Source organism: Phytophthora sojae (assembly GCF_000149755.1).
Source record: "Phytophthora sojae unplaced genomic scaffold PHYSOscaffold_3, whole genome shotgun sequence".
NCBI classification, from domain to species: Eukaryota; Oomycota; class Peronosporomycetes; order Peronosporales; family Peronosporaceae; genus Phytophthora; species Phytophthora sojae.
In genome coordinates this window covers 8,834,174-8,857,499 of record NW_009258117.1, presented here as the reverse complement: position 1 = coordinate 8,857,499, position 23,326 = coordinate 8,834,174, and the positions used below count along the sequence as shown (strand labels likewise).

General features: G+C 53.0%; 3 protein-coding genes across 3 annotated transcripts; 2 read left to right on the top strand and 1 right to left on the bottom strand.

Moving 5' to 3' along the window:
- Positions 1-12,329: 12,329 nt before the first annotated feature.
- PHYSODRAFT_330005 (hypothetical protein) lies at positions 12,330-12,841 on the top strand (the record flags this gene model as incomplete). The annotated part of the gene is made up of 3 exons (XM_009526578.1): positions 12,330-12,336; positions 12,414-12,566; positions 12,666-12,841. The coding sequence occupies 3 exons, from the start codon at positions 12,330-12,332 to the stop codon at positions 12,839-12,841; spliced, it is 336 nt and encodes a 111-aa protein (XP_009524873.1).
- Positions 12,842-13,047: 206 nt separating this feature from the next.
- PHYSODRAFT_330004 (hypothetical protein) lies at positions 13,048-14,377 on the top strand (the record flags this gene model as incomplete). Its single annotated transcript, XM_009526577.1, has 2 exons — positions 13,048-13,365; positions 13,439-14,377. 2 exons carry the CDS (start codon positions 13,048-13,050, stop codon positions 14,375-14,377), a joined length of 1,257 nt encoding a protein of 418 aa, XP_009524872.1.
- Positions 14,378-15,514: 1,137 nt separating this feature from the next.
- Positions 15,515-15,943, bottom strand: PHYSODRAFT_330003 (hypothetical protein; the record flags this gene model as incomplete). Its single annotated transcript, XM_009526576.1, has 1 exon — positions 15,515-15,943. The coding sequence occupies one exon, from the start codon at positions 15,941-15,943 to the stop codon at positions 15,515-15,517; it is 429 nt and encodes a 142-aa protein (XP_009524871.1).
- Positions 15,944-23,326: the final 7,383 nt, after the last annotated feature.

Sequence of the window (23,326 nt, the reverse complement as noted above, 5' to 3'; positions counted from 1 at the left end):
CCATCAATCGGGCTTGTAGGCCGACTCCTAGCATCCATTTAGGACACGACCAGGATATGCGTGACTACGAGAGAGTAGAGTACGACCGCGTCCGATCTCTAACTCTCATAGGTTTTTGCTTTTATGTTTTTGAGGCTTCGCGGGAAAACGCTGGGAACACAGCAGCACCAACCCGACTTCCTCTCGCCACCTCGGACGACTCCAGCTATAGTGTAAACGCTTGGTCCTAGCGCCAAGGGCCATCAACTAGAGCTGGAAAGCCCGTGTGGTACTTAGCCACGCTCCTGGCCTCGATTCCCTGTCGAAGATTGATATTCGTACCTAATTGAATATACGTGTCGTTGGCAATATTACAATTTACGAAACCCAGGTAGGCAGCAGAATTCGAAAAATACGTGAGCAGGTTAGTATTACAGAGGCCGGAGCGGGTCCTGCGGCCCCGGAGGGGGTCGCCTTCGGCGACGGGGCCGCCTTCGCTGCGCTCGGCAGCAAATCGGACTTATTGGAATTCGTACTTAGTGAATAAGCGTGATCTACACAAGGACAACGCGTCTTTCTGATTGATTCTTAGGACTAGCCGAGCGCCGCCGCTACGCGGCGGTAGTTATGTGGTTAGTTGCAGTAGATAGGGCCACCCACCTCCGCTTCGCTCCGGTGGGCTTTTATCCAGTTCAAATGTTATTCATTTCGATTGTGTGCATGTAAGAGTTTTTTGTGACGGAAGTACTCTTAGTAACGTTACTTGGCTGTTATCAGCTTAAAACACTATTCCCACGTCGGAGTGACTATGGGTAGATGCATGTTGCAGGGTAAAACATTGTCACTTGTACGGCGTGCCAAATGAAGTCTATGTACGTGCTTTTCTTGAGTTTGTCATGTAACCATAGCTCTCTGTTATTTAGTTTGCAATCTACTAAGTATGTTTTATTAAAATACCGAGTATACAACGTCGCTTCAGCCTTTCGTTTGGCCCGTAATGTCTTTGGAGCTGCGGGGTACACAAACTTCTACGTAACCTGCTTCAACACTCATTTTTTTAATGTGGCTATCAGTTTATTATTCTACTACGCAGCAAACATCATCATTTTAGCATCTGTCTGCATTTATAGTAGCTAAGACATTGAAAGTAAGAACCTTGCACCGCGTAACTATGAATTCACTTTTGCGTTATGCTAATACAGTTTCCCACAATAACATGGTTAGAGAGGGAATCTCAGCGTAAACTATGACAAAAAGTTCCCGCTCAGTGACTGTCATAATATCTACTACTGTAGCTAGCGCCAACCTCCCTGCCCCATCCATTACAGGTCGTCAGCCAGCCGTCATCGATTGCAGACCTCTGCACCTAGGTAGCGGGTTAGCCGCGGTGGCATCAGCACGAGGCAGTTCTTACAGTGGCCAACCAGACAGCTACTGGCCGCCACCTCGTGACGGATAGAGATGACTGGGAGGAAGCGTTATCGGCACCGACGGTCGGGTAGCCCCGCCGCCTGCTCCCCGCAACTAGCCCGGTTACATGCAACGGACGCAGGTGTCCTTTACCCGTAGGTACACGTGGACCCTTTGTCCCTCGGTCGAGGCGCTCCGCCACAACCCCCGTGGTCTCTCTCCACGGTCCCGTCACTCTACTTGTCCACTGCCCTCATCATGTGCGAGCTCTACCTCAGCTTACCTCTCCCTTACTGCTCGCCACCTCGCCGACGCCCTCCGCCGCAGTACGAAGGTCAGCAACCCGTGCTTCCGGCGCAGATCAATGTATTAGTCTCAACTCGCTGCACGTCCCGCAACAAATCATAACTGAGGGTCGAGTCGACACGACCGCCGCTCTCCTCCCTCCTATCTACCGTAGCCCCTCCATCGCCTATACTAACTCTAGCTACAGCGCCCTTCCTATCCTACTTGGACCTCTCCCCCTTCTTGTCGACTCGACACTTCTTGTCCTCACGTTCGCTCCGCTGGCGTCGCCTCGCCTCCTGGCATGCTTCCACCTTGACTCGCCTTCACACGTCGTCCCTCCTGCGATCTTCGGCAGTCACGCTGCTTCAACTTCAATCGCCCACTTCCAGCGTTGGTCGGTGGCTCCAGCCCGCTGACTTGCCCCTGCCACTGGCCGCATCTAGTCGTACATCGTCGTCACCGACACCACCATGGTGCGCCACATCACGTCTGTCGTCAACTCCTGCACGTCCAGCAGCTCGGACACGCGGCTGTTGGCCGTGTGACGGGCCACACAACTACTCACCATCCCCGGTTGGAAGATCGCCCTCGATCTTTCCGGCATCGAGCAGCGTCTCGAACTCGTCCGCCGTGAGCCACCTCCTGTCTGTCGGCCCGCCCGGCCTGACGCTGTACTCCACCTCGTGCTCCAGCACAGGGTAGTTCCTAAGAACTCGTAATAGCAACTCTTTGTCCTCTGCGCTTATGTCCCCGATGTCAGGTTCGTCCTTATTGCATAACGGCTCGGGGTTGGCGCCCAGCTCACGCTCCAGCCACTCCTTCACCTTGTCTCTGCTCAAAGCGCCGCCCAGCTCCATCACGTCAAGGTCGTCGCTCCTCGGTGCCCATGTGCCAAGCACCTCACGCGTTGGTAGCTTCGCCCTTCGTCCTACCGGGTTGAGTATCGGGACTACGATCTTGCCACCTCGGGCTGTCGTCAACGTTGGAGCCAACAACATGTGTAGCTCTTTGCGCGGGGCGGGCATGAAGACGCCCGTAGTGCCCTCCGGCGCTGCCACTGCCAGCTCCACGTTGTGACAGGTCCGAGTGCCGATCTTCGCCCGACGCACCTGTCTCACCCGAATCGCCCGCTCGTCCTGTGGCCCTTCACGGGTGCAGGAGAACGGCATGATCTTCTTGATGTCCCCGCTGAACCACTTCATCTCGCAAGCGGTGAAGTCGATCTTCACCCCGTTGCCCAGCATCCAATCTTCTCCTAGCAGGAACTCGTCAGCAGCGCCCTCGACCACCAGCGCCTTCACGGACATTGTCTGCCCGTACTGCGTCTCCATCTTGAACTGCAACACTCCGAGCACTCTGGCCACGGTGCCCGTGAACCCCTCGACGAAGTCCACTGGCGGCAGCTCGTCCTGCTGTATGCCCAAGCGCTTCCACGACAAGCCGGCCACGGTGTATTGCGCACCCGTGTCCAACTTGACGTCGCACCACTGCTCTCGCATCATCGCTCGTGCCGTCGGCAACGTGTCCGTCGCCGGTGCACGGACTGCCCGTAGTCTCCCCACTCGTACTGGCCGCGTCCCTTCGTCGATCCAGCCAATGCTCGGCTGCCGGTAGACGCTGCCACTATGGTAGCGGTACTGCTTCATGGGCTTCTTGCCCCTGATCGCTTGCATCATCTGCTCGGCGGCGCGCGGCAGCGCAAAGCCAATCGCGTGTACCTCCGCCGCCGCCAGTAACCTCGGTGCATCGCCTCCGCGTCGTCCAAGCGCGGCGTAGCCGCCCTCTGTCTTCGCTCGCGCGGCCAACCACTCACGGATCCGGCGCTGCTCTCGCGCTCTCGCCTTCCGCACTCGCTTCTCGAATCTGCGCCTCGTTCTTGAGACGCGGATTGTCGCTTCCACGGGCCGCGTCCATTCGTCGGGCTCCACTGCGTCCAGACCCGCTGTCGCCATGATCACTTGCTTGGCCGCACCATCACGGATGTCCACCTCTCCCACGATGCTTCCACCGGCCATTTCCTCTTGGCGGTTCTCCTCCGCCACTGCCAGTTTCGCCAGGCTGTCCAGCAGGACGTCCTTCCGACCACGAACTTCGCCGAGCGCTTGCGCTGCTCGTGCGCTACACCTCAGCGCCTCCTTGAACTCCTCACTCGGCTCGGGCATCTGGAACGGTGCCTCTGCCGCCACTCCTCTCGCCAGTTCGCCCTTGGTCTCGCTCCCGTCGGGCTCCTTGAGCATGGAGTCCGTTAGCATCAAGCTGCCCACCGCCATGTCCGCTGTGAGCTGCTCACGCTCGAGTCGCTTCTGCCGACGCCCCTATCGCGTGCTAGCCGCTTCTCTCGCTTCCGCAATCGTCGCGCTTCCTCTTCCTTCTCGGCCGCCACCACACTCGCTTCAGCAACGCGTTTCCGTAGTGCCTTGGCCTTCGTCAAGTCGTGGCGTCTTTACTCTGCAGTCAGCGCAGTTGCCAGCGCAGCTGGGGATGCCTCCACCTTGGTTGGGGGGTTCTACGTCTGCGCGTCACCGTCCTTGGCCATCTCCGTCAACCACGCGTCCAGTTGCCTGGCGACGAGGTCACGCCGTTCGTCATCCGCAAGTCCTCCTGAGAGTTGGCCGAGGTCGACCACTACTCGGCTGGGCCCGCCGTGCGGCTCGCCCGTCCAGTCCTCCATGCTGTCCACGACACCCTCTCTGTCACCGACCACGACATCACCGTCGCTGGGCTTCGCCGTGGTGCTACGCCCCGTCTCGACGCTACTCTTCGCATCAGCGTCGCCTTCCGCCGCCGTGTCCACTGCGCTTGTCTTCTCCCCGGTGACCAACGTGCCGGCACCGTCCTCGTCGCCCTGGAATCGCACGCGCCGCTGTACGGACTCGCCACCTTCGAGCACCGACCGTACTCGTCAAACGGCGCCATCCCCAGCCCGTGATACCGCAATGCTCGTCCTTGCCACCGTGTCTTCTTGCTCAGCCTGGGTAGGCACGCGCACTGGCCGCACGGCGCCATCCCCAGACTGGCCTCCCGCTTCCCCTAGAACCACTCCTCCCGAAACAGCCTCGTCCTCATGACGTCCTCCGCCTTCGTCCACGCGACGTCTTCCGTCTTTTTCCTCTCGACGTCCCCCGTCTTGCCCAACCGAACCTGGGTCAGACGTTCTCGCCCACCGTCGCCGACCGCGCCGGTGTCGTCCTCGTTTCTTCTCCTTCTTGCCCGGGTCAGAAAGAGCGAGCGATAAGGCCGGGGCCCTTATGATCGCTGCTCGTTTCCCGCATCACCATCCTCGGCACTCGCGTTCTGTGCGCCGCGTCCTGATGCAGCCAAGTCCGCCATCTTCAGGTCGCCGTCCCTCACGAAGTGGCCCGACTGGCCGCAGTAGAAGCAGGACGTGCCCGTGCGGGGCGTGAATGGTGTCCGCTGCGCCCGCCGTTCCAGGTACCGCTCATGGTTTCATTAGCTCAAGGTTAGACCTCAAAAGGTATAATTCAGTAAGCTATTAGTGATTAAGCTCTTTTAGCGTACCGGATAGTCGAGGTTATTGCAGCTTCGGAGACGCTTTGATCCAGCTGCAGCCGCAGCAGCATCAGACTGCAAGCTCTCATTTTCCTTGTTACATATTACACCTTGCCCTAGAGACTGCTTGCGCTTTCTGGTGCGCACTAACAGCAAACCGTCTTCTTCTTTATCGGTCGCCATTGTGCAGATGCCCAGATGAGGGAGCTGAAAGCAGCGGCGACCGTTCAGTTATGATAAACTTGCAATAAACCTCTGACTACATTCCAGTATGGCTTGTTGATCTTGTGTTCATTGCACCTGGAGCACAAGCACACTTCTTCCCAAACTCTCTAATTACCTATCCATGACCAAGCAGAGCTTGTTGCCAAAGTTTCAGATCGGTCCGAGACATATTAATAAAAAAGAATTTATGATCTGCACGGAAAAATGTTCCCTGTTCGAGGCGACGCCTGTTAAAAAAAGATACGAAACACGTTCAAGCAAGTGTAGCTAAATATACCCCTAAGATGAACACAGAGCGCCGCTGTAGCTACACTCCTGGCCACAATAATGCGGCCACCCCAACAAAACACCATAACTCTGTCAGTTTTGCTTATTATGCGGTGCGGTTTTGACATTAGTAGCAAAACACGGTGCAAAAGACCTGGTATGTGTTAACGCTCGCGTTTTTGCAATCTTACGAGTGGCTCACATACAAAAAACTGTTTGGCAAGGTGGTCACAACTTACGGCCACCCTATCCCAATACAAAATCCTATACTAATTGAATGCTTGTACAGAGTGACTTGAGATTATGCGGGCGAGGTTTGGTAGTCGAGTGTTGGTTAGGAAGGAAATCCGAAAGTGAATTGGAATGAGTTAGGCCAAACTAACTATTATATCCTAGTCTCCTATGCTTAAACATGAATCGTACCAACGCATACCTCCTACTTCGTCGTAGGAGAGGCGGGGGAGCAAAAAGTAAATGTTGCAGATCGTATCCAGAAAGGCAACTTCAACTTGCCTTTTTCTCAGCCAATCAGAAGTGTCAAATCTAGGGGCTCCGCCAATCAGATCCCAGTATTCCACCACATGTACCACAATTTCCTACCTTTGGCAACAACTTCACAGCAAGCACGTGCCTCGATACGGAGACACACAACTAGACTGCGAAGTGTACAATCGCAGCACATCCACTCAATTTGCAGTCTACCCGAACATCTCAGTGATGTTACTGCGCTCGAGCAGATAGCGAACAGGCTTCGTGGAAAGTCCCTTGGTCAGGAAATCAGCGAGTTGGTTCTTGGACTCAATGTAGTCGAGCTCCACAACACCACTCGTGATCTTCTCGCGGATGAAGTCATAGCGGATGTCGATGTGCTTGGTGCGAGCTTGGTAGCCGACATTCTTCGCCAACGCCATGGCGCCTTGGTTGTCCTCGTAGATCACCGTAGGTCCAACTTGCTCCGCACCCAAAGCCTTAAGCAGCAGGCTCATCCACACCACCTCCTTCACACATTCGCTGAGAGCCATGTACTCCGCCTCAGTCGAACTCAGCGCGACCGTCTTCTGAAAAGTCGATCGCCAAACCACGGGAGTACCACACATCATCAGCATCATTCCGCTTACAGAGCGTCTGTCGTCGCGGTTGCCAGCCCACTCGGCGTCCGAATACGCGACGAGCTCCGTGACAAGCAATCCATCGTAAACGATTCCGAGATTCTTGGTGTTCAACAGGTACCGTACCACACGGATACCAGCATCCCAGTGCTTCTCACCGGGGTTCTCCAGAAAACGGCTCAGCTTGGCCACTGCAGCTGAAATGTCCGGTCGAGTTCCACACGCCAGGTACATCAAACTTCCCACGAGAGAGCGATACGGCTTCAACTTCATCTTGGCCTTGTCCTCCTCGGTTTGGGGTTCGTCCGCCTTGGTCAGCTGCACACTTGGGTCGAGTGGAGTCAGACACGGCTTTGCATTCTCCTGGCCGAACTTGTTGATGATCAACGCGGTGTATGTCCGCTGGCAGATGCCCAGCGTTTTGGCCTCCACGTCGTAGTCGATCTCGATGCCAAGGATGAATCGAGCGCGTCCGAGGTCCTTGATGCGAAACTTGTCCGCGATGCCTGCCTTCACCGAGTCAATGATAGTCCGCTGGTGAGATGCGATCAGCATGTCATCGACGTAGAGACACACAATGCACTCGTCGTCACCAGCACCTCTCGTGTAGACACACGGGTCGGCATCGGCAGCTCGAAATCCCATGCTCTTGAGATGCGCGTCGATCGTCCTGTTTCATACGCGAGACGCTTGCTTGAGTACATACAAACTCTGCAGTAGCAGGCAGACGACGTCATCTTCACCTTGAGCTTCAGTCAAATCCAGCAGTTCTCGAAGTCCTTCAGGCAACACCATGTAGATCTCCTTTTCGAGCTTTCCATACAAAAACGCAGTGTCGATGCCACACTGGTCAATCTCCATTCCGTCGGCGCAGCACTTCGCGAGTTTCGCACGAATGGAGTTCAGGTACACCACCGGCGAGTAGGTCTCCTCGTAGTCGATTCCATGGCGCTGCGAGTACCCCTTGGCCACGAGACGAGCCTTGTACCGAACGACTCTCCCCGTCTCATCGCGCTTCAACGCGAACACCCAGCGGCAGCCAATCGCGCGCTGGTGGTTGGGCTTGGGCACCAACTTCCATGTCTTATTCGTCATCAGCGACTTGAGCTCACTTGCAATCGCTGCCTTCCATTGGGCACGATCCTCACTCGTAATCGCCTCTTGATACGACCTTGGCACCTCCTCCGTTGCAGCCATCAGCATCCCACCGCGGATAGTGAGTTGGTTCTCGTCCGACTTGGTGCGACCTCGGTCCACCTTCTGACGCTTCGTCCTGATCTCGGATGGCGCAACGACTTGCTTCTTGCGAGCTCGGGATTCCTCAGGATCGTTGGTCTCTTCAATGTGACGAGCACGCGACCGAGTAATCATCGGATGGGTAGTGTACGGAACGATTGCTCCACCTGTCGTCACGTCATTCGGTGACATAGTCGGGCCGCCAACTTCAACTTCAGTCGAAACGTCGCGAACAGGCACCAATGCAGGTACTCGTTCCGAGCTTGGGCCCGTGGCAATCGGTTCTTCATCGTCGGCGATCTCCGGGCGTGTCATCAGGTGGTCGGGTTCAGCCGTCTCCATGAACTTCACAGTGCGCACGATTTGCACCTTCCCCGTCGCCACGTTCAGAACGCGGTATCCCTTCACACCATCTTCGTAGCCCAGGAATCAACACTTGAACGCCTTCGCATCCAGCTTCCGACGCTTTTCATCGGCGATGTGGGGGTAGCCGAGTGCACCAAACACCTTCATGTTCTTGAGTTGAGGCTTGGCTCGGTGCATGATCTCGTGGGGTGTCTTGACGGTCACCAAATTCGGGATCCGGTTCATGATCCAGGCCGTCGTGTTGACAGATTCTGCACACCACTTCTTGTCGATTCCTTCATGGTAGAGCATGCAGCGCGCCATCTCCACCAAACTTCTGTTCATGCGCTCAGCCAATCCATTCTGCTGAGGCGTGTACGGCACCGTCTTTTCATGTTTGATGCCGTTGCGGCTGAGGTAGGCTTTGAACTCCTTGCCTGTGTACTCGCCGCCATTGTCCGAACGCAGGCGCTTGATCGTCTTGCCCGTTGCGTTCTCCATTGCTGTCTTGAAGATCTTGAACTTCGACAGCACCTCCGATTTCGCCTTCATGAAGTACACCGTCACGTGTCTCGAGTAGTCGTCGATGAAGGTCACTGCATATGTGCAGCCTCCAGGTGTCTTGGTCTGCATCGGTTCTGTGTGCACCAAGTCGAGTACACCTGCACTCTTGACCAAGTTGTCAGGGTGACGTGGGAAGTTGTCAGCGCGCATCTTCCCCATGCAACATCCGGCGCACATGTTATCCATGGACACGTCACCCGCGATGCGCGGTACCCCTTCGGCCATGCTCAACAGCTGTTCGTAGCGCTTGTACGGGATGTGGCCGAGACGGGCGTGCACGACGGCCCATGGCTCCTTACGACATGTCGTCGCCGCACGACACACCTCGTCCCACTGTCTTCAGCTTGTAGACGTTTCCACAGCGCTTGGCCTCCATCACCGTCACGCCGCCAAAGCGAAAGACACACTTGTCCTTGCTGAATTGCGCGTCGACGTCCTTCTCGGCCAGCTTCGACACCGAGATGAGGCTCCCATCAACTTCCGGGATGTACAGAACATCCGACAATGTGACGGACGTCCCGTCCATCAACTTCAATCCGACGGTGCCCTTTGCAACTGCGTCGATCTTCGTGCCATCCGCGATCGTAATGCGGACTGGCGTCTTCAGCTCCTTCATGGACGGAACTTGTCCCGGACGCTGGTCATGTGCGAGCTGGCACCGGAGTCCACAGGCCACTCCGACTTCGCCATTGCACCCGTAGCCGCGAACGCGAATTCCGACGCCTCCTGCGCGGCTTGTCCACGTCCCTCATTGGCTTTCTTCTTGCGGCACTCTAGTTCCTTGTGCCCGAGCTTCTTGCAGTAGAAGCACTTCCCGGAGAACCCGCGCTTGCGGAACTCCTTCTTCGTTGTAAATGCCTTCTCCCGAGCTGATGTCGAATCCTCAGAGACTTCAACACCAGACAGAGCTTGGATCGCGTACGCCAACGTCATGTTCGGCGTGTTCTCGAGTACGGTACTGATCATCCGGTACTCTTCCGTCAAACTGCCCAGCAGCAGCACGGGTTGACGAGTCTCGTCCAGAGCTTCACCAATCATCTCCATTTGCAGCACCAGCACCTTGAACCGGTCCACATGTGCCGCGAACCGCGTCCCGGGCTCCATCTTGAAGTTGTGCAACTTCTTGGTCACGACGAGCCGATTCTTGAGAGTGTTGCGGTTGAACGGCTCCTCAAGCAGGCGCCACGATTCAGCAGCGGTTGTCGCTCCACGGATGTAGACTTGGTTGTGAGACTCACGTCCCCAGCGATCACACCAAGGGCCTTCAGATCGTCGGTCGTCCATTGTACCGTGGAGCGGTCACTCAACTGGTCGAACTCTGGCTTGACGATGTAGGCCAGCAGTCCCTTGCGCGACAGCTTCATCCGCATGCTGAACTCCCAGTGGAAGTAGTTGTCTTCCACGAGCTTCACGGTGTCTGCGTAGGTTGGGCTCATAAGCACTTGAGATTATGCGGGCGAGGATTGGTAGTCGAGTGTTGGTTAGGAAGGAAATCCGAAAGTGAATTGGAATGAGTTAGGCCAAACTAACTATTATATCCTAGTCTCCTATGCTTAAACATGAATCGTACCAACGCATACCTCCTACTTCGTCGTAGGAGAGGCGGGGGAGCAAAAAGTAAATGTTGCAGATCGTATCCAGAAAGGCAACTTCAACTTGCCTTTTTCTCAGCCAATCAGAAGTGTCAAATCTAGGGGCTCCGCCAATCAGATCCCAGTATTCCACCACATGTACCACAATTTCCTACCTTTGGCAACAACTTCACAGCAAGCACGTGCCTCGATACGGAGACACACAACTAGACTGCGAAGTGTACAATCGCAACAGAGTGAAGGTCGGGCAAATGACTTGAGATTTGTATGGGTCATGTTAGTGAACCCGCTAGTTGGACTAAATCGCGTCCTAGAGAAGAATGAAGGCATTGGTCATCTTAGTATAAGTGTAAACTACAGCTCCAGTAAATTGCGCGGTACCTCGGGTGATTTTGAGGGAGATATAGATGCCCACGTAAATCTAAAGTAGCGTCGTGACAACGTCCATATGATTTGTATGGGAAGATTTGATCTGGTAGTGACGAGTCGAATCGTACTCGTGTGTGCGGACTGAAGCCTCGATACTTGTTCCAACTTCGGTTACAATATTATCTACCTTACTTGTTGCTGCTGCAGTCGTCCGTTGTCCTTTAGCACTGCAGGAAGAAGGGGTTTTCAGGTGCACTAACATGACCCATACAAATCTCAAGTCATTTGCCCGACCTTCACTCTGTACAAGCATTCAATTAGTATAGGATTTTGTATTAGGATGGGGTGGCCGTAAGTTGTGACCACCTTGCCAAAACAGTTTTTGTATGTGAGCCACCCGTAAGATTGCAAAAACGCGAGCGTTAACACATGTCAGGCCTTTTTACCGTGTTTTGCTACTAATGTCAAAACCGCACCGCATAATAAGCAAAACTGACAGAGTTATGGTATTTTGTTGGGGTGGCCGTATTATTGTAGCCAGGAGTGTATCATACTTAAGTATGTACATTCCTAAATAATTACAGTAAAAATATGCTATGGGTATCAGTGAACGCCTTCCACTATATGTACGCGCAGTGTTGTCGCTTACTATGCGCTTCTATCGCTTACTATCAGCTGCTCTATCACTAACTTATGCGCTACTATCCCTCACTACCATACCAATTATCGTAGCATGTGTTTATACGAAGCAAGCCTCGCTACAGCGCTATTATACTAAGTAGTAGGGTGCCCGACCCCAGCGATAGCTGCTACTACTCGGTGGGCCCATTTTAATTAATAGCAGGTGTTCCAAAAAGTATTAGGCCAAGCGTCACGGGGGGGGTGACGTAATCGCCCCCGTTCCGCTCGCCTCGCCGGCTTGCTGCACTACTCGCCGTGTTATTAATACATAGTTGTAGGGCGGGCGCTGCGGCCCTCTAGAACGCACGCGGGTGCCGCCTTCGCTGTGCTCGGCAGCAAAGGCTTGAATCGTTTCAGCGCTGACTCCATATACGCAGAGAATGGCCGTGGTAGTGGCAACTAGGATGAATTTGATACTCGATGCAGTCGAAGAGCTTGACTGACACTTGGGAGGAGAAGCTGTAGTGAAGTGCCAAGGCAAATTTGAAAATGCGTACAGACTTAGACTCGTTGGCGCTCTAAACTCTATTCGATTGCACGATTGGAGAAAAGTTCCGGACACTGCATAAGAGTAAGTTGTTGAATGTAACAGACATGTGTCTACCGTGGTTGGCTCAGCTCGCGCTGCACTGCTTGTACATGTGCAAGAAACGGTCTTTCAGATCGGGACTGGACAAGTATCCCTTGAATTATTTTTTATACGGCGTTTGAAGCTGCGGCAATTTCTAGTCGCTCTCGATCGTTACGTTTCTCTATGAGAGGTACGTTGTATATCCTTAGGAATTTATCGAGCGTTCGAGAAAGTTGTTATCCTTTTCCGTGACCAAATTCCTCTTAGAAAATACCTGCGAAGCCGCATTTGAGAACGTGACCGGCATCGGGTCGACTGTCTTGACAATTCCGAAGGAGGAGCGCGAGGCTGTGGGTGCCTTCTTGTACCACAACAGAAGTTGGATGCCCCCGGACGTGATTTGCACCGCCTTCGCGCTGCGTAAGACGTGCCGGGCTCGGACTTTTATACAAAATCGACCTAGTCGTGGTTTTATACGGCGGCCCGAGCATTCTGCTTTGCAAAATGCTCTGGCTCAAGGCATCTGCGCATCGTCCAAGCCCGAGATCTCGCGGTCCGTGAAACAAGTGGCGTTGATGTTTGCAGCTCGAAGCAGCTACCGAGCCGTCATTCAGCTGCTGGAGAAGGGCGAAGACTGGCCGCTTGCTACTCTGAATGAAGCACTGAAAGCGACGAGCAGCCCAAACAAATTTTGAGGGGGAGAATTGGCGATCCAGGCTGCTGTGAAGTCAAGGATTCGTTCTGGTAGTGTGCACCATGTTCATATCAGGGATTTTGTAGGCTTTCAACCCAATCTGGCATCAACTATTCACCCTACGGGTTGATAAAATGAATCAGGCGTTGATGAACCTCTCACTCTTCAACTCGATTGGAAGAAAGCAACAGCGAGGGAAACAACACGATGAACCAGACCGAGGAGGACACGGTCCATGTATACAGGGAAGAAGACGGACGAGAAGATGAAGAACTTGGGGATGATGAAGAAGATCAAATCGACGAAATCAGATGTCATGCGAGCGTGATTCGAGTGCTTCCATCCGAACACCAGGCGTTGGAACACGTCGTGCAGCAGATTCAAGCGTTTTTCATGACGATGGAGGAGGCGATCATGGAGGCCGCGAGGACGGGGGATGTACAGTGGCTGGAGAAACTCGTGGAAGACGACTGCTATAATGTATGGGACGCTGCAGTGGTTGGTGCCAAGAATGGCGACATTGACGTAGTTCGTTGTCTTCTGGAGTCGATTTATGACCCTGAAAAGCGAAACAAGGGTTTCCTGGGAAGTTCTCCAGGCGGCTGCTGAGCATGGCCATTGCGGGGTCATCGATTTGGCCTGCCCTGTTGAAAGGCTCGACCCCTATAAACAGCCTCCGGGATCCCTTGCAAAGCATAGGAGCGACACGTTATCTGCTGCCGTTGTCAACGGGCATGCCCACGTGGTGGACCTGCTGCTGGACCCGTACGAGTATCACTGGGATATCGGGAAAGCGCTCGACGATGCCATCCGTGTTGACAACAAGCCACTCATGGAAAGGTTGTATCGCGCGTATCCAGAATTTGTACAAGGCGATTGGTACGAGCGTAACGCGCCAGCGAGCATGCTTGGTGAGGCTGCGCAAGAGGGTCATTTGAACGCGGTGAAGTATCTAATCGAGCGCGGACATGACTCTCTGGAAGATGAGAATCGGGCGTTTATTCGAGCAGCGCGGGGTAATTGCGTTGAAACGATGGCACTCTTTCGAGATCGTGGGCGGATTTCTGTCGAGACGTTGAATAAGGCATTTATACTCGCCGCATACTTTGGTTCAACTGAGGCGGTGATGTTCTTACACGAGAAGGAGTCAATTTCGCCCGAGTCCATCGCAGCGGGATTCGAGCTTGCAGCGTCGAACGTGTCATACTGCTATAGAGGGCCGCGGGTGACCAAGGAACAAGAAGTAATCATGCGCTTCATGTGCAGCAACGGACTAGTTCCCCCGGACCTGTTTTCGGAAGTTTTCCTGAGCGCAGCAAGCAACGACAAAGCTAATGTACTCAAAAGCTTGCAGGTCGCGCAGACCATCCCTTCGGAGTTGGCCACGCAAGCTCTAATGGGCGCCGCCCAGCACTTTAGGCTGAAAACGCTCTGGTATGTGCAGCAGTCTCACGTGGTCGGAGGACGTCCTACTCTCAGCCCTGAGCTGTGCAGCGAACTCGGGATCGGAGCGAATTGTGCGGGCAAAGCTAGATAGCACATTAAGACGCTAAATCTCTCCCCATACTTTGACTTCAATGCTTGATTCTCTTGAATTCGTGTGCGTCTGACCTCATTTTCGTATGAAAACTTTTGGGTTTCCTGTGGTCTGCGCGCACACGAATTCTTTTTGCCTATGGCGACCTTTCCATACAAACTGCTGTTACGCTAGAGTCCTTACGAATTTGTGTGCGTCAAACGCACAGAAAAACTACTGTGAGCCTCGAAACTCAATACCACTCCATACTGATCGGAGCAGCAAGAGTCGTGCTACGGGATTAATCGCTAGATAGAGATCTCTGGGGGTGCGCGCGGATGGTTGTGGGCTCTATATCGAGACGACCGAAAGTGTTTGCCGTGCATGACCACGTTCACAATTCCCAAAAGTCAATAAAGGGCAGACTGGCAGCCGCGTCCTGCATTAGCGCCCAGCCGGCGTCGCCAGAGCGCGACATCAATCCTTGTGCTACTGCATCCACGCTAGGGACGGCACGGCAGGGATCGGACAATATATATTGGATATTGATTGTCGGCGAGGCAGTCATCACAATCAAGATTGTACCAATATCAATATTTGCCCCAATATATTGCCATACTTGCCTTTAGTATAGCGATATATTGTACTGTACTAGAGTATACGAGTACGTTGAGTAATGTTAGCATGAATCGCCATGGCACTTATCTCCAATGGTTAGCGAGTCTTTACCCCTAAGTGTACGTGTCCGTACATGATTGACGGGCTTCCTAGTGTCTAAAGCGAAAGTGACGAGACAGAAGCATCGACGAGCAATGTTGGAGTTGTTTGATTGTTTGTTTGGTTTTTGAATTGAGGATCGTTATTGTCACTTAGCTAACATACTCAAGTTAAAAGGTCAAGATCATCGCACCATGCGTCTCTCCTTCGTTCCGTTACTGTAGCTCTCTCATCTGATCGTTAGCACACAATACAGTCAAACCTGTTTATATGAGGCCCTGTTGGTGGCCATCTACTACAATGACTCATATAAAATGGACTCAGTTAAACAAATTATGTGGTGCACGTAAAGAAATCGTGCATATAGTTCGCTGCCGCTTTGCCTTCACCGTAGTCTCTCGAACCAAAGCGGTCACGGTCTGTAAAGCTCTTCGTTCTCTGTCAGTCTGCTCTCCGCATTGCAGCAAAAATGCAGCCAGCTCCATGCAGTGTCTCAGAGCAATGGCAGGTTGAAGTGCGGGTTCCTGTTCCTCCTCTTCCTCCTAAGCGCTCCGCCAGCTCATGCGCCTTCAGCAGGAGCACGTCGTCCGCCATCGCCGTTTTAGCTTCGTTCTGAAAGAAAAATTCCCTCAGTTCCCGCTCGAACTGAGGGAATTTCACTCGGCGCCGCTTGGTCGCACTCAGGTCGACGTGGCTGAAGTAGGAAGAAGGCAGGTTGCGCAGTCGGGCGAGTGTGGCACGGCTGACCCGGGCCTTGAAAGTTGCGTAGATCCACTCGGCGAGCATGGGGTTGTTCATGCCAGGATTCTGCTTGAGCTTTAGGTGCACTTGAAGCTTTTGTTCTAGCGTCAGACAGGTGCGAGGAGACATGGCGAGCGAAGAAGGCTTGCGGTAGGCGTTGAGTGTTGAGCAGTGGTGCTTTGAAGAGTGTGTGGCCGTGAGCAGTGTGAATCATATAAACAGGTGAGACCTAATTTGGTCCCCAAAAATGTGGCTCATATACCTTGTATGCATATAAACAGAGATCATACAAAAACTAAGTGAAATATTTGGTAGCGACAAAGCCTGCATCAAATAAACGGCATGGCTCAAATAGAGAGGATCATATAAACAGGTTTGACTGTATAGTTCAAAAATGAGCACTGTATACCTTACCTGCAAAATGAATGAAATAGCTCTCTCGTTGCTGACGCCAACGCAGCCATTGGACGCTGACCAGGGTGTTATGTCACCGATGGCCTCATCACATCAGGCAACCTCAATTGGTGACTTTCGGTTCCTGAGAACCCACCACGATAAAGAAGAGCGGGGCTTGCTGGTACCAGCCTCACACAGGTTTGGCTGAAACATCATTTCCGTATCGATGCACTTCGATGTGCGCAACTATTTGTTCAATTACGCATTCTCGGGCAGATGCTGCGGCTGCGAAGCAGGCGCAGTAGATGCCCACGTTAGAATCTATGAGACTCTCAGTCCCATGGAGCACCTTGAAATCCTCTCCGGCGACCGCAGCGAGGAGCAGGAGAGCTTCAGTGACACAGCTACAAGTAGATTAATCATAAAACAGGAGCGACTTGCTTGGTGTGGGTCAAATTAGGATGTGTTTATTTTTTCAAGTGTTGTTGTAGGGGAAAGCTCCGCAAGCAGTAAACCCCCCGTGGACTCTTCCTGACTACATTGACCTCAGCGAATCACAACAACTGCACGCATGCAGGAGTCATTCTCAGAAACCCTCGGGTCTCTTCGAGTAGCCATGGTCCTCAACCACCACTTTGTTCCTCAGTCACGGCCAACACACAGTTGCTGCAGACTAAGTTATCCTCGAAATCACACTCGCGTTCTCGTACTCCCACTTAACTTAGGATGCACAACATGTACTTGGTCAAACCGCATTTGCCAAAGTACTGGCCATCCCAAGCGCACACGCTCCTATACAAAAATAAAAAACTTACCACTGTAGCCTCAGGTAGGATTTCATCAAACACACCAAGCATACCAACCCGCAGCCGATATCACCATTAAACCACTGATCGCTAGCACGCAGCCAACCCAACAGCGTGTATTCAACATCATCAGCCCGCAGCTGACTTCCTCCGTTTCCGACAACTCGAGCCGGAAACTCGAAGCAACACCATTCACCTTGTCGGTCTGATCGCAGCACAGCTACCCCCAATTCACAAGGTATTTTCATCCGCAAGCACGACACATCGACCGTATTCATTCGGAGGTAACATGACGGCCAAGTTGTCCGACGCATCTGCCAACCAAACTTGTGCCAACCGCTCACAACTATGAACAATAGCTTCGGCCATCGCACACGACCGCAACCGTATAGATGTTCTTTGCACCTAGTCGTTCATCAATTCACACTCGGTGAATCGAGTATAGAATGAGACTGTCTCCCACTCCATCCAATCTGTTCTCAGAAATCCAAAGTTTATCACCAACTCGGAAGACATTGGCGTTGTCTGCCTCTGCAGCACACAACCTCGCTCTGGGATATTTGACTGGAGTCCTCGCTCTCGGCAGCATCATCAAGTAAAGTGTAGACACTCTCAGGTACTACCTTGATCTAGAACGCATCTAGTTTACCCCACAACAAAGAAGCTTTCTCGTACACGCATTTTCGTCATCCTCCACGGGTTACTCGTCCACCACGGTAGACTGTGATGACATCGTACATCACCCGATGTTTACTTAGTTCGCTCGACAGCACTCACACTAGACATAAATCTTCTCGTGCCACACTCTCGGTGCACTGAGCAATGCACTGCCGTTCATTCGACTCCGCTCGTGAATCAATATGACTGACAAGGTCCTTAAACCGCCTCTTGTGCTTCATGGGATTCACCGCATTACTCCTACTACGAACTCGCACGTCCTCGTTCGCGCATTTCAGCACATTACTCCCATTGAATACTCCATTCACACTCTCGGTGCAATTTGAAGCGCAAATGTAGATCAACTCGAGATTAGATTCATTTCTGCGACCTGTATCGAGACCGCCCACAGCGATCCTTCACCCCACTTTCCTAAAAAAAGTTTGACGAATTCGCAATTAAAATTGGGTCCAGGCTTCTCAATTGCAACTCAGCATTGCTGCTCATCCAGTGTGGCTACTCGTAGCGAACATAGCTGTCTTTAATTACTTCCACTGAGCTGTAGCCAACCATGCCACGTCCTCTCACGCTCGCTGCAGCTCACAACTGTCCGCCGCTGTACACAATAATGTCCTCACAGGGATTTGAACAACTCAGCTCTTCCAATGCATCGCTGTTTTTGTACGCAACAATCACAGTAATTCTTCATAAACATAGCTGATTTCCACAACTCCATTTCTCCCACTGAATCAGCGATCTGTTCATCTACCCAAGTCGGCACAACCGTGCGTGGGAAATCCGTGGGCACACCACAGACTTTGTACATTTGCAAGTCAATTACGTCCAACAGCGTCGCCATATTTCATGGTACTCGCTTATACACAGCTCAACGCCGCATACTGCCACCCACGCTCAGCGGAGTTCGGAAACCTTGCGAGAGACTCACTCCCGCTACAAATGTCGTGTCACAACTTCTGGTCAGGTAACACCTCGAATACCAGTCGAGCTCGGTGGGGTTCTACTCGGTCTCTCCTCGTTGATATTCTTCTTCCACTCGAAAGCAGCGTGCCGGTATCACTTGCGAGAGACTCACTCCCACTACTTTCAACGAGCCACCACGAGGTTCAGAAGCATCCTCGGATGCAGCAGTCCTCACCACGCCGGACATGCAAGCAGTACACCAAAGCACGAGATTGATCGTCCAACTCGACCGTCCTCTCCAAACTTCGTCGATTGGCAAAATATCACCTACTTTGGCATAGCGGATACAAAATCAAATCACGCTGTTGTCGCTGCCCGCTAGGCAAGCCTGCACTCCCACTATCACTGTCGCTGCTGCACAAGTTTCATCATTCATGTTTCCTTCTCCTCGCGTACCATACCACAAATCAAATGCTACTTGCGAAGCCTCAAACGCTGTCCACAGCTGTTTTAGTACGCGAACTAATCTTGCAGACCTTCCTTCGAGTCGCTCAGGATAAAACACAATCAAAAGCATGCGTCTTAAGCAAACTCATTGCTCTTCAGACACACGTTGCCATTCGGCATTCGCGACATCAGGACCGTCAACCCCATCACACTATCGAGCGGCCTCGCCACCAGACTCAACTCGGGTTCCAACTATCCCCAGCACATCTCAGAGCCTTCGCGGCCGCGGCCACCTCACGCACCACAATAATCACATCCACGCATCCCGACGCAGCCTTCGCAACTTTATCAGCTTCCAAACGCTGAATACCCTCACTAAATCATCAATTCCAACTCTCACAAGAGCGGCGTACGGCCGTGGTGTCCGTACTCTCCAGCTTTACCGACATGGGCCATCGGTTTGCACTCAGCGACAATATCACACCATGCAAAAGGCGTCATGATTGACTTGTGCATCGGGGGGGGGGGGGGGGCACATTCGCACTGCACCGCTTCGTACCGCTTCACCATACCATCGCTCCCGATCCCAGCAGCCTCAACACACGCGCAATCTAATCATCACTTGCAACTGCATACCCACAAGCGCTCACGCTTTGGGCTCATAACCTACGAGACTCTCAGTCCCATGGAGCACCTTGAAATCTTGTCCGGCGACCGCAGCGAGGAGCAGGAGAGCTTCAGTGACACAGCTACAAGTAGATTAATCATAAAACAGGAGCGACTTGCTTGGTGTGGGTCAAATTAGGATGTGTTTATTTTTTCAAGTGTTGTTGTAGGGGAAAGCTCCGCAAGCAGTAAACCCCCCGTGGACTCTTCCTGACTACATTGACCTCAGCCTATCACAACAACTGCACGCATGCAGGAGTCATTCTCAGAAACCCTCGGGTCTCTTCGAGTAGCCATGGTCCTCAACCACCACTTTGTTCCTCAGTCACGGCCAACACACAGTTGCTGCAGACTAAGTTATCCTCGAAATCACACTCGATTGCTCGTAGAATCAACTAGAGAGTTGGGCTGGTAGTGCTCTTAAGGATTAAAAACAAAACAACTTTGGGATTTACTCAACTATTATCCGTTATCATCGTCCATGAAACTATTAGTCGACCTGTGTACCCTCCGGGAGCAACGCTCCGGGTTGCCTATTAGGTGGTGGTAAACTTGTGACTCTAGCACTCAGCTACCTATCGGTGCTGCTGCTAGCTCTCTGGTTCACCCACGGTGGATGAACGACTCTGGCTGGGTGGATCCCCGAGTCGCCACTCGAGCGATAGCAGACGCCACGGGTCCGCACCTTTAAAAGGGTTAGCGCGAAAGTGAAATGGTTTATGAGCTCCTCGGTGCGTCGAGTTCGGGCTTAAAGACCAGCGCGAGAAGCTTGCCAAGGTGACCGACAAGACGTCGTTGGCTAGTCAAAGTCGCACACCACTTCGATTAAGTACGATCCCAGGATATGATTCTCCGACTTGACAACCGAACATTGAGCTAATATTAACTGTTGTTCAAGAAGGCGATGTTCGGTGTGCCCACATCCATTGATGCTGTGGCGTTCCGCTGCAAAACTCCTGTTGGCGTGAGACGGATGGCCACACTTCGTACATGTACAAGATTGTTTGATGAGCTATATTTCCCCGAATGCCCCAATTTGTGCTGGGTGACCAACTATGGATCTTGGAGTATGACGCCAGTTTTCACTCAGAGACCTGCCGTTTGAGAATTGTCAACCAAAGACCACCGAAAAGAGGCCTTGCATCACAGATGGCGTGACGCTAAGCAGGTAGAGCTTACCATCACGACACGGTGGATGCTTACTGTATGTCATGGGGTTATCCTAAACATCAATTGGGGCAAGACGCCGTCCGTACCGGAATATCACCTGAATTCCGATTGGCTAAAAATGCTACCGAGCGTAGCGAAGGCGACCCCACCATACGATGTTGCGGGGCCGCAGGACCCGCCCTGGCCTCTGTAATACTAACCTGACATTGAGAGTAGTGCCGCGAGCCGACGAGGCGGGCGGAACGGGTCCGGCACTGCCGTAGCGAAGCGTAGGCAGTCTGCTCCAATAGCGGAGCGAGCATAGCGAGCGAAGCGCCAACAAACTAAAAAATCACCGCCGCGTCGCGGCGGCGCTCGGCTAGTGATAATGCTAAATAAGTAAGCATACTGGCTGATGGGATGCTAAGCGTAGTCTGAATCCCCCACAAAGGGTGAAGCTGTAGTTGTGTCGAGTCTTGTAAACCCCACACTCACTTTTCAATTGACCTCCGCAGCCCCAAGGCAAGTCCACGACTGCAAATTGTACGCGAAACACGATGCGTCAATCCCTCCCCCTGGCGGTACTTGTCGTCGCCCTTGTCATGCTCACTTTGAGCATCGACGCTGCCAATGCAGAACATGACGAAACGATGCGTGAGGCGAGGCGGGTGAACGCTTTTGTCGCCCAGGGTGTATAGCGTACGTCCGTAGGCTTATACCCGGGAGGGTTTAGCTTACGGAAACCCGAAACTCACAATGAATATAAGCTCCGGTTGACGTGTGACCTTGTGCAATCCCTATAGGTGTCGTTTATGTCCGGCGGACCGAGTTTCAACCTTGGGAATCGCAATTGATCAAAGATACAGGAATGCAGAGAACTTCCGGGCGCTACTCGTTCCGGGAGTCCTGAATGGGAGTGAGATCACGAGCAAAGACCTTCTCCAAAATAACCAATATCAATACAGAGTCTGTACACACAATATGCAGCCTGTCAATTTTAGGTTGCACCCCGAATACAGGTAAATTCGGGATGCCCCACGCGCACCACTCCTGAATGTCAGGAGAACAATACAGGTACCTTCCTACCACACGCAATCTACAATCGGGTCCTAGGGGGCGATTGCCACAACCTCCTAAAACACAGGGAATATGAAATGCAAGCGCACACTGAGAGTGTACGCCGCAACTGGGAAATGAAACAGGTGTACCAACCCGAATGGGCAATACGTTTGGGTACCTGACTTGGCTTGATGATGTAGTGAGAAGTTTTCGGGGGCCTTGGACCAGGCGTTACTCAACGCTCGCAGCGGGGCTCCTAATGGTACACCCTCTCGTGGGCTCCTAGGCGGCACACTCTCCCGTGGGCGGCGGCTGTCCTTAGGCGAATCACGAACCAGGCACTTGTGCACTTGAACGCAAAACAAACTCTGTTGATCTTTATCATCTTCTCTCTCTCTCTCTCTCTCTCTCTCTCTCTCTCTTTTTTTTTTTTTTTCGTTGTATACTTCTCTTCTTCTTCGTATGGTCCTGTTACCTTGAGGGCCGCTGGATTCTTCACGCGGTCTCCTCTGCTCATATCTTCATACACTTGTTCGGGTTCTCTTGGCTTCAGTATACCCGGGCGTCGCGGCGCGGCGCATACTCATCACTTGATGTCGGAGGGACTCGGGTGCCTGACCTGGGGATCTGCTGCACTGCTGACACATCGGACTCAGACCGACTCACTCTCCATAGTGAAACCAAGTCACGCTCGGAACTGGCACCTTGGTCGCTGACTTCGCTGACTTGGCACGTTCCTGGGCGTTGGTCCATTGGCAGATATCAACAGTGTCTTGGGACTTCTCCATTCAGGGCAGTCATAGTCCATTCAGGATGATCGGCACTTGGGCACTCCGGGCGTTGTCCATTCAGGATGATCATCCGCCATTCGGGGTAGTTACATTCCATTCGAGCTGTGGGTTGTCCATCCAGGCTGCCGTCGACTCCACGAGCTTCAGTGGCCACTTGATCTCGCTGCTTGGGGTCCTCAACTCGTTGTCGGGTCACACTCGGGGTTTTCGTAGTCGCACTATCCTGGATGTTCATCTTCAACATGGTGGTGGTACAATTCAGGGTGTTGATAGCTTGGTGCACTTGAGTAGCTTCACACTAGAGCTGCTGGGGATTCGAATTACCTTGGGATGCCTTGGCCTCGCCAAGAAGGGTAGCTCTCCGGGATACGTTCACCGGGGCACTTCATGGTCTCCCTTCGTCAGACTAGGTCGGGGCCGGACTGGGTGCTGCGCACCTCCGGCCAGTTGAGGTCAAACGCGACCAGGTATCCATACTCCACATCTCCTCCATCATGCTCGGGCGTTCCACAGGTACGCCATCCTGAATCGACCCTTCTTTCCCACACTGTCGCTCTCCCCGGATCGGCGCCGGGGCCAGCTGCGCGGACACTCTCCAAAATTTCGAGTCGCCTCGTGTC